Source organism: Saccharomyces kudriavzevii, assembly GCF_947243775.1.
Source record: "Saccharomyces kudriavzevii IFO 1802 strain IFO1802 genome assembly, chromosome: 8".
NCBI lineage: Eukaryota > Fungi > Ascomycota > Saccharomycetes > Saccharomycetales > Saccharomycetaceae > Saccharomyces > Saccharomyces kudriavzevii.
In genome coordinates, this window is record NC_079279.1 from 103352 (window position 1) to 119707 (window position 16356).

General features: G+C 40.5%; 9 protein-coding genes and 1 non-coding gene across 10 annotated transcripts; 5 read left to right on the forward strand and 5 right to left on the reverse strand.

Annotated features, from left to right (window-relative positions):
• Positions 1 to 971: 971 nt before the first annotated feature.
• On the forward strand, positions 972 to 2579 carry STP2 (Stp2p; the record flags this gene model as incomplete). The annotated part of the gene is made up of 1 exon (XM_056228378.1): positions 972 to 2579. The coding sequence occupies one exon, from the start codon at positions 972 to 974 to the stop codon at positions 2577 to 2579; it is 1608 nt and encodes a 535-aa protein (XP_056088106.1).
• A 380-nt stretch (positions 2580 to 2959) lies between these two features.
• ERG11 (sterol 14-demethylase) lies at positions 2960 to 4552 on the reverse strand (the record flags this gene model as incomplete). The annotated part of the gene is made up of 1 exon (XM_056228379.1): positions 2960 to 4552. The coding sequence occupies one exon, from the start codon at positions 4550 to 4552 to the stop codon at positions 2960 to 2962; it is 1593 nt and encodes a 530-aa protein (XP_056088107.1).
• Positions 4553 to 5699: 1147 nt separating this feature from the next.
• On the reverse strand, positions 5700 to 6401 carry SOD2 (superoxide dismutase SOD2; the record flags this gene model as incomplete). The annotated part of the gene is made up of 1 exon (XM_056228380.1): positions 5700 to 6401. One exon carries the CDS (start codon positions 6399 to 6401, stop codon positions 5700 to 5702), a length of 702 nt encoding a protein of 233 aa, XP_056088108.1.
• A 481-nt stretch (positions 6402 to 6882) lies between these two features.
• TDA3 (Tda3p) lies at positions 6883 to 8454 on the reverse strand (the record flags this gene model as incomplete). The annotated part of the gene is made up of 1 exon (XM_056228383.1): positions 6883 to 8454. One exon carries the CDS (start codon positions 8452 to 8454, stop codon positions 6883 to 6885), a length of 1572 nt encoding a protein of 523 aa, XP_056088109.1.
• Positions 8455 to 9247: 793 nt separating this feature from the next.
• Positions 9248 to 10223, forward strand: RPL27A (60S ribosomal protein eL27; the record flags this gene model as incomplete). The annotated part of the gene is made up of 2 exons (XM_056228384.1): positions 9248 to 9278; positions 9844 to 10223. The coding sequence occupies 2 exons, from the start codon at positions 9248 to 9250 to the stop codon at positions 10221 to 10223; spliced, it is 411 nt and encodes a 136-aa protein (XP_056088110.1).
• Positions 10224 to 10511: 288 nt separating this feature from the next.
• DIA4 (putative serine--tRNA ligase DIA4) lies at positions 10512 to 11852 on the forward strand (the record flags this gene model as incomplete). The annotated part of the gene is made up of 1 exon (XM_056228385.1): positions 10512 to 11852. One exon carries the CDS (start codon positions 10512 to 10514, stop codon positions 11850 to 11852), a length of 1341 nt encoding a protein of 446 aa, XP_056088111.1.
• A 720-nt stretch (positions 11853 to 12572) lies between these two features.
• On the forward strand, positions 12573 to 13142 carry VPS29 (retromer subunit VPS29; the record flags this gene model as incomplete). Its single annotated transcript, XM_056228386.1, has 1 exon — positions 12573 to 13142. The coding sequence occupies one exon, from the start codon at positions 12573 to 12575 to the stop codon at positions 13140 to 13142; it is 570 nt and encodes a 189-aa protein (XP_056088112.1).
• A 275-nt stretch (positions 13143 to 13417) lies between these two features.
• ARD1 (peptide alpha-N-acetyltransferase complex A subunit ARD1) lies at positions 13418 to 14134 on the reverse strand (the record flags this gene model as incomplete). Its single annotated transcript, XM_056228387.1, has 1 exon — positions 13418 to 14134. One exon carries the CDS (start codon positions 14132 to 14134, stop codon positions 13418 to 13420), a length of 717 nt encoding a protein of 238 aa, XP_056088113.1.
• Positions 14135 to 14759: 625 nt separating this feature from the next.
• On the forward strand, positions 14760 to 15635 carry SPO13 (Spo13p; the record flags this gene model as incomplete). The annotated part of the gene is made up of 1 exon (XM_056228388.1): positions 14760 to 15635. The coding sequence occupies one exon, from the start codon at positions 14760 to 14762 to the stop codon at positions 15633 to 15635; it is 876 nt and encodes a 291-aa protein (XP_056088114.1).
• A 97-nt stretch (positions 15636 to 15732) lies between these two features.
• Positions 15733 to 15814, reverse strand: Skdi_8.trna4S. Its single transcript has one exon. It is a non-coding gene; the product is annotated as a tRNA-Ser (tRNA).
• Between the last annotated feature and the right edge of the window lie 542 nt (positions 15815 to 16356).

Consider the following 16356-nt stretch of genomic DNA (forward strand, 5'->3'; position numbering starts at 1 on the left):
ACCTCGTATTACCCTCAAAAAAAAAGAAATGGAATTTCAATAAAATGCGCCATGGGCGGCAAATTAATAAGAAGCATGTTGATGAAGATAAGGCAAAACAACAGCAACTGGAGGAGAGGAAAGATGACAAGAAGACAAAACAACTGTAGTTAATGTGGAGAAAGAAGTAGCTGCTACTGTCTTCTAAAATAAACAAATCAATCCGCACGCAGACACGCAACCTTGGTTTTTTTAGTGATGGGGATATTAGGTTAAAAAAGGTTGGCGGTTAGTTTCATCAACCAATTACTGATAGAACCGACATGTACCCAACGAAAATACGAAAATGATCCTTCAAGTGTGATAAAGTATGTACTTCGAAGGCATGGATACAGATACACGATGATTCATGCCAGCATTACTAAAGATTTCTGTGCGAAGGCGGCTAACGCCAACTACATGCAGCTCATCAAGAACAGCAATCAAAACTTGAGATGGCAAAATCTCGATTGGAACATGCACCTCTTTAGGCTCACAGCAAACATAAGACAACGGCACCGGTCAAGTAACGACGACAGCACCATTACTGGCAACTAACATATATTCAAGGGTTTAAAAGCTATAAACTTAAAGAAACTAACAACTTATCGAATAACTCTTCACTCTTTAGCCGTGAAAAAATTCGTAATCTATACTAGATAGTCGCAACGACTTCAATCGTGTGCTCACGGAAACATTATATGGTCATCGGAAATGCGCTATTTGAAATGCCATTTTAGGTTTTAACTTCATTACCCGCACTGTAATTGTCAATTTGAACGAACAAAGGCTTTTTTTAGATTTTTTATCATTTTTTTCACCCACTTTCCAATACGGGCAGAAGGCGAAGAAGAGGATGATTAACAAATTGAAAAATACAGTTTAATCATCTGACGAAGAGAGAAAGGCAAAAGATCAAAAAAGTTGGGGAAGTAAAAAAAGAGACTGCCGTTATGCCTATCCTATCATTATCCTCAACACGGGACAGTGTATTTACAAGAATATACGATTATCTTAAAGCGGCTGTACAGCATGTGGTTGTGCCTTATTTAGAAGATGACAAATCGCCAAAAAATACTCCTTCCGAGAAGCTAGAAGCCACCGCGGAAGGGCATGCGGAGAAAGACTGTACTTCTACAGAAGATAACAATCCGGTTGACATCAGCCTGTTATTTCCCAGAGAGAACAACAACCAGCTAAGTGTGACGTCAAAATCTTCAGTTGTTCCGTGCGCCTTGAATTTGGATAACCTACAAACACCTTTTTCTATTGGCATAGATGAAAATGGCACAGTAAGTACACGGTTGAACTTGAACAAAACGATTTCGCAGGATTCCTCTAGCGATGAGCCAGCAAAGTTACAAAACGACTTACTAAGCTCCCCCTTGCTTGATGAGTCCTATATCAACAATGAACAGTACAAAGCCCTTTTCCCCTCCAATTTTCTTCCCATTACCCCTATAAGCAGCGTAATTACTCCAGCATCGAAGAAAAGTGTTGATGAGTCTCCGCTTTCTGATGAAGTTCCCCAAGGCACCGCCGATGAATCATCGGAAACCTTACCATACGTCTGCCACTACTGTGATGCTAGGTTCCGAATTAGGGGATATTTAACACGGCACATAAAAAAGCATGCGAAAAGGAAGGCGTATCACTGTCCATTTTTTGATGATAGCATTTCGCAGGAACTGCGCTGCCACACTTCAGGCGGGTTCAGCAGAAGGGATACATACAAAACACATTTGAAATCCAGGCATTTCAATTATCCCGAAGGTGTCAAGCCCCAAGACCGAAATAAGTCATCTGGAGCGTGTGCTCAATGTGGAGAACACTTTAGCACTAGTGAGAGCTGGGTGGAAAATCACATTGAGGCTGGAAGTTGCAAAGGGTTGCCAGAAGGCTATTCAGAGAGAATACGAGAGAAGAAGAAGACGTCTAAGATGAAAATGATAAAGACCTCAGATGGTCAGACGAGGTTTATTTCTTCAGAGGAAAGTGTTCTCGAACCAAGAGGATTACTAAACGGCAACGCCAAAGAGCTCCACGATGACAGTTCCCTGCCGACAGAGACTGGAAGAAGCGAAATTAGAATGGACACTCAGTGGTTCGGACACAAACAGGACTCTGAATCTCTGCAAGCTACACGATCACGTGAATCAGCAGGCACACAAAATTTCAAAGAGAGGCCGATTATATCTCCTCCAGTCCTGTCACCTCAGAGTGCATCACCTGTAGCTCAGGAGTATCAGTCATCAAAATACACGCTACATATGGACTCTCCGGCGTTATCCCCCGCCTCGTCGGCGCTATCTCCCCTTTCAGGCGACCCAGTCACAACTGCAGAAACGAACAAAACATATCCATTAGATTCGGAGCAATCATTGTTCGAACCAGACAAGACAGGGGGAGACTCAGCTGGTCAGCTGAAGAAAGGCAATATGATTTCCATCAATGAGATATTACAGAAGCAAATGGACTTTGAGCTACTGGGTGAAAACCACTTGAGAGAAACTCAAGATTATTTAGCTATTTACAAAAGAGCAAACGGGATAGAATTTTAAGGTCATTTTTTTATTTTTTACGGCGGTTTGGGATATTTTTACATATTATTATTATTACTATTATTTATTTTATTTTTCCTTTTTTTTCTAAAATCACCCTGAGAACGAACTTAACCAGTGTTGCATAAATAAATCTTATATTGATGTTGTTTAGAAATGTAATCTATATATAATTTCTTGGTATAAATACTCATAAATAAAAAAGTGAAACCATACCCGCTCATAATGCAGAATGGCCATTCAAATTTAACTATGACAGAAGAAAGAACCTCAATGTCGTGTCAAACTTACTGGTTAATAGAATAAATTATTGGAGATGGGTGGGGTCCTGTGGTGAGACCCATGTGAATGTAAATCTTCATTTTTTTTTGTTACAATACTTAGATCTTTTGTTCTGGATTTCTCTTTTCCCAGATAACCTTGGCTGGACCCGTTGGAAGAGTAACCATAGATGCGAAATCAGGAGGAGGGACACTCTTACCTTCTGGGAAATGCCATTTCAAAGTTCTAACAAAGATAGACATCAAGACACCTAATTGACAGTAAGCAAAATGTTCACCGATACATCTATGTCTACCACCACCGAAAGGTAAGTATGGAGAGCTGACACCCTTAGAAATGGCACCGAAACCGTAATCAATTTCTTCACCGACAGAGTAAGAAGAGGCAGCATCGTTGTTCCAACGGTGAATGTTGAATTGATGGGCTTGTGGGAAATATTCGTCTCTTAAATGAGTGTAGCCTGGGGAAACCAAAACGTGGTAGCCCGCTGGAATGACATAGGAAGTGTTTGGAACGTGCATATCTTTCATAACTTTACGGAACAAAGAGTGCAATGGATGGTGCATTCTCAAAGTTTCCTTGATTGTTTGGTTCAATAGTGGCATTTCTTCGAGTAAATCATAAGTCAGTTCTTTCTTACCGCCGTCCAAAACACGCATTTGTTCGTCGTACAATTCCTGTTGAACATCTGGTCTTTCAGCCAAATGTAGCAAAATCCAGGCAGAAGTGGCAGCGGAAGTGTGTTGACCACCCATTAAGACACCAATCAACAGGTTGGCAATTTCTTGATCAGTCATCTTGACACCGTCCTTGTAAGTAGAGTTCTTCATCAAAGAGTCGATCAAGTCTCTGTCTTGGATGTCGTTATTCTTTCTTCTTTCCTTGATTAGAGACATGTAAGTACCGGAGATAGTTTTTTGAGCGTGATCTCTCTTTCTGTAGTGTTCCAGTGGTAAGTTGGGGAAAACGAAGTTGATTGGTGTGAAACCCTTGTCCAAGTCACTGTACAGGTACGCGAAATCGGTGTTCAATTTTTCTCTCATTTCCTTACCTAACAAAGATCTTGAAGCAGTGAAGATGGTCATTTCTGGTTGGGTAACCATGACGTCAATAGTACCTGTAGATCTCTCGTTCAAACGGAAATTCTTGGAGTCTCTGAAATACTTGTAGACCTCTTCAGCAATCAATGGGACGTAACTCTTGAAGGCCTCCTTGGACAGAGCACCTTTGACAAATTTCTTCTGTTCCATCAATCTGGAGTTTGGACAATCATAGATAACACCTTTACCGAAAACTGGAGTAGTCAAATGGGAGTAAGCAGCCTCTGTGGAGACGTCAGCCAACTTGGCATTGAAGACAAACTCGTGACCCTTTGGACCCAAATACACAGTCATGACTCTGCCTAATAGAACGAATGAAAAAATATCACCGTATTTTTTTTGACATTGTTCGAAGAAGCCGTATGGCTTTGTACCATATGGAATAGCACTACCGACCCATGGGATCCAGTAGAATACTAGAGGTGGACGGTCTTTCCTCAAAGAATATAGCAATTGCCATACGATATTGTAAATGAATGGAGCTATTATGATCAAAGAGATTCTTTGAGCCAATGGCAGAGCCAGAAAATAGCTTAAACCAATGCTTACGTATTCCAATGCCTCTCCAACGATTGACTTGGATGCAGACATTTTTTATTTTGTTGTGTTTTGTTTGTTTCAGTTCGAGCCTGCGATTATGAACGAAAAATAAAATGGAAACTACTAATTGATAATACGATAAAATTTACTGCTTCCCTTTGAGAATGGACACACTGAACACGTTGTTGCTTATCAGCTTTTATAAGTTATTTACCAATAAAGAAAAGAGAAAAAGAAAGAAGAAAAAAAAGAACAACTGAAAGAGATTGAAGACCGAACAAGAAAACTAAGGGAAAATACGGTATCTTATATAATGCATACACATGGAAGGCAATTTTTAGAGGCTTTTCGAATGGATTGCAGATACGTAAACCTCGTTAACTCGTGGAGATGGACAATAGGATGTGTTCATACCAAGCAAAAAAAACTTCAGGCATAAAATCGATGTCTCCTGCAAGATACTTACCACACTCATTGTGTTCTGCAAGAGACTATTGTCATCGGAAAAGCGATTACCTCGAAACGCTAGTTTCGTTTCGCCTCGTTTAGAGCCAGCACTTCGTTTGCCTCGTTTTTCGCGGATTATCGGCCTTTAAGGTGGACCAGGCGGGCAAATCTCGCGCGCGCATTGCTTGTTGCCGGCTCGTTTAGCATCCAGTCCGTGTGACATTACCACGATCGTACGGCTTAGTCGGGAATAAAGACTCGCCTCGTTTTCGTACAGGAGCAGCGCGCCGGAAATTTCGTTCTTTACTGGTTCCCGGTAATTCCCGAAGGCGGCGCCGGGCAACCGCTCATTGTTGCGGTTTGTTCGTTCGTACGGGGTAGTTGGCGATCATAACGTTGCACGGTGTGAGCCAGTTGCCGTTTTGGGAGATTTCACTGAGTAAGCAGTCGTTTACAATTATCGGACGGAACAATAAGGGCAGTAAACATTTGCGTCGGTTCTCTGCTTGGTGGGGAGCCAACCTCGCGATTGTGTGGTATACAGACGCAGGAACGTTCAAGAAAATGAAAGAAGATGAAAGAAGATGAAAGAAGAGGGGTCGTATTGTCTTTCCCCCCCGTATGATGGATGCATGTATATGTCTTTTTAGTAGTAAAAATGGTTTTTTTAAATAAGAATGTGTGTGATTTTAAGAAAATTTAAATAAGACGGAGCAGCGAATGGATTGGATTGGCTTTTTTTTTCCATCTTTTAAATCTTGTTAGCGTCGAATCTTCTGGAGGCTTCTTTCCAGTTGACGACGTTCCAGATAGCTTTGAAGTAGTCGGCCTTCTTGTTTTGGTATTGTAGGTAGTAGGCGTGTTCCCAGGCGTCGATGGCAACTAGCGGAATCAAGGGCCCGGTGACGGTGTCCTGGTTGTAGGTTTGGACAACGTCCAGCTTACCTCCATTGGAGAGGTTCTTGACGATGAAGGCCCACCCGGAACCCTGCACGCCCGCCAGTTTGGTGTTGGTCAACTTGATCAAATCGTCCAGACTGCCAAACTGCTCGTCAATTGCCTTTGCTAAGGCGCCCGTGGGAGGCTCACCGCCGCCTTGCGACTCTGGAGCCAGGTTCTCCCAGAACAGACAATGGTTTGTGAAACCGCCGCCGTGGAACTTGATGTTCTGTTGGATAGCAATCATTTTTCTTGCGTTTGCTGGACTTGGGTCCCTGTCCAAAAGATTTGAAAGCTCGTGGAATTGGTCAACAGCGGTGTTGAACCCGTTCACGTAAGTTTGATGGTGCTTTGTGTAATGCAATTCGTTGATTTGACCGGAAATATAGGGTTCCAAGGCGCCAAAGTCCCACTTCAAGTCCGGTAGAGTGACTTTGGTTCTCCTTGCTGCTGTGGAAAGCAACGATAGACCTCCCTTCTTGGCTAAACTGGCAGCGGCTTTCTTGGCAAACATTGCGATATTTTTATTGAGGGTAATATGCTTGTCGGCTTTATTATTTCGTCAAAGGCAGCGAGCGATGTGCGTTTTAGGAATGAGACTGTCTTATATATCCGTTGTAATTTCTCCCATCAGGGGTTTCTGTCTACTCCGACCACGGAAATTTTTCGGCACATCCCTACTTTTTTTTTTTCTTTCTTGCGATTGATGGGTTCGGCCTGTGTTATTGGCTCAGGCATATAAGGTCGCGCCAGCGAAGCTGATACAATTAGTAATCATCTTGGTGTTGAATCAAACACTACACTCACTCAACTCGTCACATGGCCAACACAGGCGCTGAGAAGAGAAGGGAGAAAAGAAAAAAAAGGAAGTACGTTTTTGTTAGATATATGCACATTAAATCGGGCCCATGAGTGATAAAAAAAATAATAAATAAATAAGCTCCTATATATACAGATTTGCACACATCTTTATGACTTTGTTATTCTTGCATTCATTAAGAAAGTATAGTAGCGTCGAAATATAGCTTTGGATCCAAACTTGAGATTTCCGCAGAGGTCGCCTCGCCATCGAGCAAGATTTCGGCCATTAATTTGCCAGTAGCTGGCGCATTGTTGATGCCCCAGCAAGAGTGACCACTTGCAATATAGAGATCTTTGACATTGGTCTCACCAATTAGGGGACCCGAACTTGTAGGAACGTTTAACACTGGCAAAAAGCATGCTTGTTTCCTTAGAAGATGGCCCTTTGATAAGGCTGGTGATAGTTTGGACACGTAATGATACAGCTCATCGCATTTCTCTGAAACCACCTCGACGTCGTCTGAACTCTCAGGTATGTTCACTAAAGTGTCGCCTTCGCCGCAGACATAAACTTCATCCTTTCTTGCATACATCTCAGGGGAGAAAAACTCACGCTCATTGACTTTCAATTCGGCAAGTATGGCATAAGGTGACACCGTCTTTTCGCTTGGTTTGATAGTGATGGAGTGTGCCCTCAATCCAGAGATTGGACAATCTTTGAGAATTTTCGAGGACCAGGGTCCCATACTCAAAACAATTTGCTGGATGTCGTTGATTTCAATGGGCTTTGCGTTCTCATCGTTGAAGATGGTGCCCAGTTTGATGTCTGAGCTATCTGTTTGGCTCCTGCTATTCCTGCGATTCTTGACGACAGAGGGGAGGTACTTGAGGGAGTGAACACAATCCATTTCGTCACACTTTACTCCCACTACTTTTCCGAGCAACAGGTCAACGGCACCAGTTTCCATTGCCTTTGACAAAATGAAATGGGTGAATTTATAGGGATGAAGTTGCGCTGTAGTGTCAGTACCGCCTAGCGATGACCAGTCATTCACTAGTTCTCTTCTTATCCAATTCAAGTCCGTTGGCAAGGGATTATGAATATTGCTATCCCGGAGCTGCTCGGCAGGGCTTACCGAATCAAGTTCCGAAACGCTGTTTGTGTGACTTTTCATGCGTTCATTTGTTAAAGAATGTAAGCTAGGTACCGAGCTAGAAACATGGACTTCGGACCCTTCCTCTTCGTTGCCGGTGGATTCGTTCTTCAAGGAGGAGGCCGAGGAGCTCAAAGACGAATTCGAGTCCCCCACATTGAACTTATTCGACATATAGCCCGGTTTTTTCTTTGGAGGGGGGACATTGAGATTATATGCCTTTTTGCTCAGCCTCTCGTAGTTTTTAATGACCTCTTCCCGCACATCGGCCTCTAAGGATACAGTCGTTAATCTTCTATAATCCCAGTTGTTCTCTCCATCATACTGATCGCTTAACTCCTGATGAAGCTGGAAACTCAAAGGCACAATCTGATGCGGGAAAGCCCAAGATGCAAGCAAGCCACCAGCCTTGCCGGAGGCCCCTCCAGCAATACGTCTTGATTCGATGATGGTAATGTGGTGGGTGGAAGGGCTGAAACTTGGGTGCTGCGTCAAGTAGTATGCAGTACAGCAACCAATGATACCGCCACCTACAATGACAATATGTTTTTTCCCTTCAGTATTCTTTGAAGGATACGTCTGAAACGGTGGGTGCAGAAAATCTTCATCCATTTGGAAACACTTTTCTTTTGCTTTTTTAGTGAAACGTTATAAATTCTCAGCAGCAGACTTGAAGAAGCACAAAATCTCTTGAAGAGTGATTTGTATTGGTGGTCGACTTGTTATAGAAACAGTAAAAACTGAGCAAAATAAACTTTTCTTTAGAATGTACGCCAGATTCTAGATATAGTGTCGCCTCTATATGCCGAGTTTTTTCCTTCATACGCAATGCACCTGCACGTAGGGGATAGACATACGAAAGCAGGAAAGTTATATGAATGTATGAATTGGCCTGCACAATCCCAGCTAAGGGGAATCGGACGAAGTCGGACTCATATTCTACGTTTCTGTAAATATTCTTCACCGGAGTAAGGAAGACCGCTCCGAAAGACATTATAACATCCGTACATTATGCACCACAACATTTTCCAGTTTCACCAGCCTCTTTTTTTTTTTAAGAAGATTCGCGTCCGTTGGGAGCAACACCATTCCCAGGCAGCGTCTTGAACGGTGCAAGCCAAAGATTGCAAAGGAAACTTCATTTCAGGCCGATGGGAGAGATCGGCCCAGCGCCTAATTACGGAGAGGCCGTCTGGAGCCTAAGCCTTCCAGCAGAGCTCCGCCTACGCTGTCGCTACAGGACTTGCCCGAAAGAAGGTTTCCTGAAATTCTTTTCAATAGGGAAGTACTCTTTCATGCAAAACATACTGGCAAAACTTGAAGGTAAAATTAGAGATATATTTAATTTGCAGAGTTTTTTGATAATTCTTAACGTGTCAAAACAAAAGCATAACCAAAGAAAAAAATGGCTAAGTTCTTGAAAGCTGGTAAAGTTGGTACGTATCATTTAAAGAGTTTTTGGAGTCAACGAAAAACCATACAGTTATTGTATCAGGAATCCTAATTATTGAAAATTGATGTCCAATTTGAGGTTGAATTCCGAAATTGTGTCTTCGTGTAAGAATGGAGTTGAAAGAGAATGGCAAGATTAGATTATGGCGGTAGAAAATTTGGATTTGAGTGGTGGATGTATTGATGGAGCGATTGGAAGAAAAATAATGAATATTAAAGAGTGATGACAAGGGATTGATATTTACTAAAAGAGGCAGTGTAATCAAAAGAATACTGAAAGCGGTGATAGGCAAAGAAAAGAGGATCAAGAAGCATAAATCACCACCAATTACATGGCGAAAAATCCACGATATATCACTAAGACCATAGACACTGGCTTGCAAGCTAGCAATAACTCTGATCTACTACTGTCATCGTCATGGCCCATCGGAATATCATCGGAGGTATGATATCTTCTTTTTGTACCGAAGAACTGAAGGAGGATTCAGCGAACATTCATGAAAGTTTCACAATACTAACTATTTATTTTCTTTTTTCTTTTTATTATAGCTGTCGTTGTCCGTGGTCGTTACGCCGGTAAGAAGGTAGTTATCGTCAAACCACATGATGAAGGTTCCAAGTCCCATCCATTTGGTCACGCTTTAGTTGCCGGTATTGAAAGATACCCATTAAAGGTCACCAAGAAGCACGGTGCCAAGAAGGTTGCTAAGAGAACTAAGATTAAGCCTTTCATCAAGGTCGTCAACTACAACCATTTATTGCCAACCAGATACACTTTAGATGTCGAAGCTTTCAAATCCGTTGTTTCTACTGAAACTTTCGAACAACCTTCTCAACGTGAAGAAGCTAAGAAGGTCGTCAAGAAAGCTTTCGAAGAAAGACACCAAGCTGGTAAGAACCAATGGTTCTTCTCTAAGTTGAGATTTTAAGAGAATTGCATTATGGTCAACCAAAAATAAAAAATTATTAGTAATATCAACGTACGTATATTTTAATATGTATGTAAACAATGATTAAACATTAATAAAATATATCTACATCTAAGTATACGCAAATGGGGTTTTCCTCTTCAAAAGATTTTTGTTTGTACCCAAAACTAGCGGCACAACTGTGACATAGCGCGATATAAGATAAGCATGGTGATTAATAAAAACATCACACCCGGAAGCTTATGAACGTTTTGTATTAGAAACCCAGTAAGACAATATCTAGAAGGTATGATTGTAAGGCGTTTTTTTTCAATCTCGAGTCGCACATCCTTCTTGAAGAAACCTCAGTTTGATGTGAAAAAAATAATAGAGATGATACCTCAGTATCAAATCTCCATTCAAAACAGAGAGCTGATAGAAGCTGATAATATCATACTAGGTTTGCAACGGCTGGCTGAGCGATACCAACATGCGAAAAAAATTAATAAAGCCATTGCAGATATTCAAATACAAAGGAAATCGATTGAAGCACAAATTAAAAAGGATAGAACAAAAATTACAGAATACTCGGCCGCTTTGAAGGCTCTTAAAGAGCAATATCAGGATCAAGATAACCAGCTTTTGGAGCTGAAAAGTAAGATCTCAGAGACTTGCAAATCACTCCCAAATCTTTTGGATCCTACGGTTCCGTCAAAGACACCGCACATTGAGCAATGGGTGAATCCCTTAAAAGTATATGAGATTTCAGAAGCCCGGGCACACGTGGATATAATGCTCAAAAAGAAAATGCTGGATTTGCAGAGTGCCTCCAATATTGCAGGAATGTCATGGTACTATCTACTGAATGACGGTGCACGTCTCGAACAAGCCTTGGTGTCATATGCTTTGAAAAGGGCAAACGAAAACGGATTTGCGAGCTGTGTGCCACCAAGCATTACGAAAAGAGAGTTGATAGATGCATGCGGGTTTAATCCAAGAGACATGAATAATGAAAAGCAAATTTATACGCTGCAAGACACCAACTTAGGATTGGTTGCTACTGCAGAAATATCCATGGCAGGTTTAGGCGCAAACAAAGTCCTAGATTTAAACTCTGCTGAGGGTGTTAAGAAACTAGTGGGAATAAGCAGGTGTTACAGAGCTGAAGCGGGTGCCAGGGGTAAGGATACAAAGGGTCTTTATCGTGTTCATGAGTTTACCAAAGTAGAATTATTTTGTTGGAGCAAGCCCAAAAATAGTGCAGAGATTCTTGAGCAGATAAAGCAGCTTCAAATTTCAATAGTTGAAGAATTAGGACTATCGGCCAAAGTACTAAATATGCCTTCAAATGATCTTGGTAATCCTGCTTTCAAGAAATATGACATTGAAGCTTGGATGCCAGGAAGAGGTAAATTTGGTGAAATAAGTAGTGCCTCCAATTGCACCGATTTTCAGAGTAGAAGATTAAATACAAAGTACCAGAATGATAACACAGGAAAGCTAGAGTACGTGCACACACTAAATGGGACGGCAATGGCCGTGCCAAGGGTGATGTTAGCGCTGGTAGAAAACTTTTATGATCCCAGCAATGGTAAGATATATATCCCTGAATGCTTGAGGGAGTTCATGAATGGCCAGCGATATATTTAATACGTAAAAACAATCGATCTTGTAAATATGTGATCTGGTAGTCGTACAGAAGTGATGTTGTGCCAGATGAAATATTCATCGAGGCATATCACAGGTTATATCGCTATTCATAAGTGCTTCATGTATATATTTAAAACTAAGGGAAACCTGATTTGAGCGAGCTGGCCGCCTCTCTGGACTGCTGTTCCTTAGAATTTTTACAAAAATTGACAGCACTACAATCCCGTGTAGCGAAATGAAGATCGTAAAAATACAAGGATATTTCACCTTTCACTACAAATCATCTCCGTGGTGTGACGGTGAAGAGATCAAAAAGTATTCGATAAATCATGTTGCTGTTGGCATTGAGTGATGCACACATTCCTGATAGGGCGACTGTATGTTGTTGTTGTTAACTTTCTCTCTCTTTCCGAATTGAAGTAAAATTTATAAAGATCCGTTAGGCCCATTCCTCTCCAACATTTCTACTAACAAATCTGAAATGAATTCACCTTAATGTAGGATTTACCTCTAAAATTCAAAAAACTGCTAAGTGTTCCTGATAAAATATCTCAGGTAGCTTTACTAGGAAATAGCACCAAGTCCCATGACTTTTTGAAGTTTCTTAATCAAATATCTAGTAATATAACAATCGTAAGAGGAGAGTTTGACAATGGCCATTTACCAAGCACGAAAAAGGATAAAGCGTCTGAAAACTCTAGACCGCTGGAAGATATTCCTATGAATAGTATAATAAGACAAGGTGCTTTGAAAATCGGTTGTTGCAGCGGTTATACCGTGGTACCCAAGAACGACCCCTTATCTTTGTTAGCACTTGCGCGCCAGCTAGACGTGGACGTTTTGTTGTGGGGTGGTACCCATAACGTTGAAGCTTATACCTTGGAAGGGAAATTTTTTGTTAATCCTGGCAGTTGTACCGGAGCTTTCAACACGGACTGGCCAATCGTATTTGATGTCGAGGATAGTGATGAAGCTGTCACGTCAGAGGTTGAGAAAAAAACTGACGAGAATGAATTCAAGCATGAAGATGATTCTGCCAAGGGAGAACCAACAGATAAGGAGCTATCCGAGGCTGACATAACTAAAGAAGGTACAGATGAGAAGAGCGAAGTAAATTCTAAAGGCCAATTTAAAGAAGACGAAGTTAATGTATCAGATTTGGATGTCAATGGGTCTAATTCGCCAAGTTTTTGTCTCTTGGATATTCAAGGAACCACTTGTACGTTGTACATCTATCTTTACGTTGATGGAGAAGTGAAGGTCGATAAAGTGGTTTATGAGAAAGATTAGAGCAGGCGTTACTGCCTTTATGCGTTTCTGTAGTATCCTGATATAGCGGGGCCTAGTTGTGAGAATTTTTTTTTCATACAAGATATATAGATGGAGTCAGGAATATCTTATCCATTGAATATTCCACACGATGCTCTTTTTAGGTCCTTCATTATTTGTGCTCGCGCAATCGAATGAACTAACACTTCGGCACTCAGTGTAGTGTCTAAAGAGAGACCAGAACGTATAAAGAAATCTGGATGAAAACGTAGTATATCTTATATAGATTGATCCGATTATACAATTATATCGTTCACGCCTTGTTTAATGATATCTTCTAGCAAGTCACTTTCTAAATCGTCTTCTAGCTTTTCCTCATTTTCTTTTGAACCGCGATGAGCGTAATTACTTATCTGTAACTCTTCTAATTTCAGAACTTTTTTCATGGCGTACGCATCTTCACCATCTTGGTAGTAGCTTTTCTCAATGCTCAACACTTCAAAGGCCAATGTATCTCTATATAGGTGCAGAGCAGCCCTGTTGGATTGTCTCACGTGTAAGGATACATATTCCGCTTGGTGTACTTCTCTCAATGCAAATAGTGCTTGCCTCATCAAGTTTTCAGCAATTCCCATCCTTCTATAGGTTCTCATAACACTTAAAGACGTGATATGACCGTTAGGTGCCTCATTTTGTTGATCTGGGTCGTCATTCATCTTCACAAGAACGTAGCCCACTAATTTTTCACCCGGAGCTAAGTATGTTGGATCCAATTTGATCGTTCTGCTATCATCAGTCTCATCCAGCGTCAATTCCAGTTTATCGCTCTCATCCTCTTTCTCTTCGTTTTCACAGTCTAAAGTAGTGGTCGTAGCAACAAACGATGCTTCTGGCCAAGAAAGAATATGATACATATAGTATTTCATCATATAATTTTCGGGCAGATTGTGAAGATTGGCATTCTGCATACATATAATATCATTGATTGTCGCTCTGCGAATGTTGATAGGCATTGTCAAAGTAGCTATATATGGAGTTTTGTGCGTACGTATTCTCTTTTTTTTTATATTAATAACTATGTATTTTTAGCTGATTAAAAAGGTTTAGAACCTTTCAAATTCTGCTTTTTTTTTTCACCTTCGAGAAGCGAATTGACGCAAGAAAGTGACGATTGGACCTAGATAACACATGAAAACTACATTTTAACTGGATGCTACTCGGTAATTTTGAAGAAGTGTACATTTCCTGGTGAACGCGAGGAACAGAAGTTAATTTGGCGTACACTAAAGATATCATATTTCTCAGCGAAGCAGCCTCTTTAGTGTATATTTCATTATCGTAGCGTTGTTTGTGTAAATTTTAAAATCATTATTTACCATATTCTATTTCCAAGTTTCAAACGTACAGAATAAAAGAAATAGTTTTCTTATTTTATCTTATTTTATGCTCTAACTTCTCTATTTGCCTTCCTTTCATCTTCTTCTCTTACGTAGTTAGTACCTTTGCACGGAAGCCGTTCGAATATCGATAAAATGAAGAATAGCCGCCGATCAGAAGAATACCTGTAGCAAAATATATAAAGAGAGCCTTGATACCATTAGAAGACAGCAAACATACAAAGCTATTCTGAAAATAACTATGGCTCCCAGAAAGCGCTTTAGGCCGCTTGACTTAGGATCCCCGGTAATTTCTAAAAGGAAAGTTCAAAAACCACTTCAGGAGAAAACTACAAACCTGAGGATTTCTCCACTTACTTCTAAAACTGGTAAAGATAATAAGAGGAAGGAAATTGAGAAGACGAGAAAAGCAGATTCAAAAAACATATTTAATTCGAAACATGTTGATTTAAGGTTGGAAAGTCCACGCAAAGGCCTAAATTTTGTTAATGATTCTCAAAAGAGCTCAAGGACTCTAGACGCGCGATATCTAGAAAATAAATCCAGTCATACCTTGAAAGATGAGAGGCAAGCAATAGATCCCCCTTCCTTCGATGATTCATTGAAATTTGAGGACATCGAGCAACCTCCAAAATCCACTTCAACGCCGGTTTTTTCCCAATCCTCTCTAGTAAACGTAGAAAGAGAGCCCCCTATGTTTCCAGTTCCCTATTATATTGCTCCTTCTCCAATGTACAATTTCAATCCGTATCAAAATTTTACAGGGAACCCCGTATTTCTGACGCCGTGTTATAATCCGAGCTTGAACTATGCAGTTCCAATTCAACAGCCGGAATTGCTTTATCCGAATGTTAATGTATATGATTCACCATTGTTCAACAAGGCAAATCTGCCACAACAAACCAATAACCTAGATGGAGAACGAAATTACGAATTTTTGCCAATCTATCCGGTCTCAATTTCTAACAACGGAGATTTTGTTGGCCAAGAGACACCTAGAATAGCAACGAAACCAAGCAAAAAGAGACTTGCAGACTCCCTGGATGTTGATTGTTCTGATTATGAATCTAGTGGACAAAATGCAACCTATCATGATAGTAAATCCCCTCTTGATTAAAAGCTAGGTTATCTTTTTTTAAAATGTTAGTTTATTATATTAAAAATGTACGTCGTTAGGAGTGGCCTTTTTGGCATTCGTTCATATAAAAAAATAACGACAACTGCAGGATTTGAACCTGCGCGGGCAGAGCCCAAAAGATTTCTAATCTTTCGCCTTAACCACTCGGCCAAGTTGCCTTCTTATGATGAGAGAATTGCATCTCAAGGAGACCTACCTCAACGCGACGACAGAACGTCATAATCAACCAACAACGGAACTTTTATGAAACGCATCTAAAATCAGACGCATTCTGAAACACCCAATAATGAAAAATACTTTAAGCAAACGACAAGATCGTTTAGATGTACTACCTCGAACGTATGAATACTTGAACTGTTGGAACAATAATCGACTATCCATCAATTACTAGTACAGCTGATTAATACATTCAATCACGTAACTAGAAGATTATCATATACGGTGTTAAGAAGATGACAAAAATTATCAGACCAGTGAAATAAGATTCAGAACAGTCATCGAATTTAGTGGAAGCTGAAGTGCAAGGATTGATAATGCAATAGGATCAATGAATAAAGACGTATAAAATAAAGAAAGAAATAAGAATAAGATTATGTAAAAGTGTTGATTCCCTTTCGTGGATTCCTAAATCCATGAGGAGAACTTCTAGTATATCCCATATACATAATATTATTAACCTTATCAAAAATGGAATCCCAAC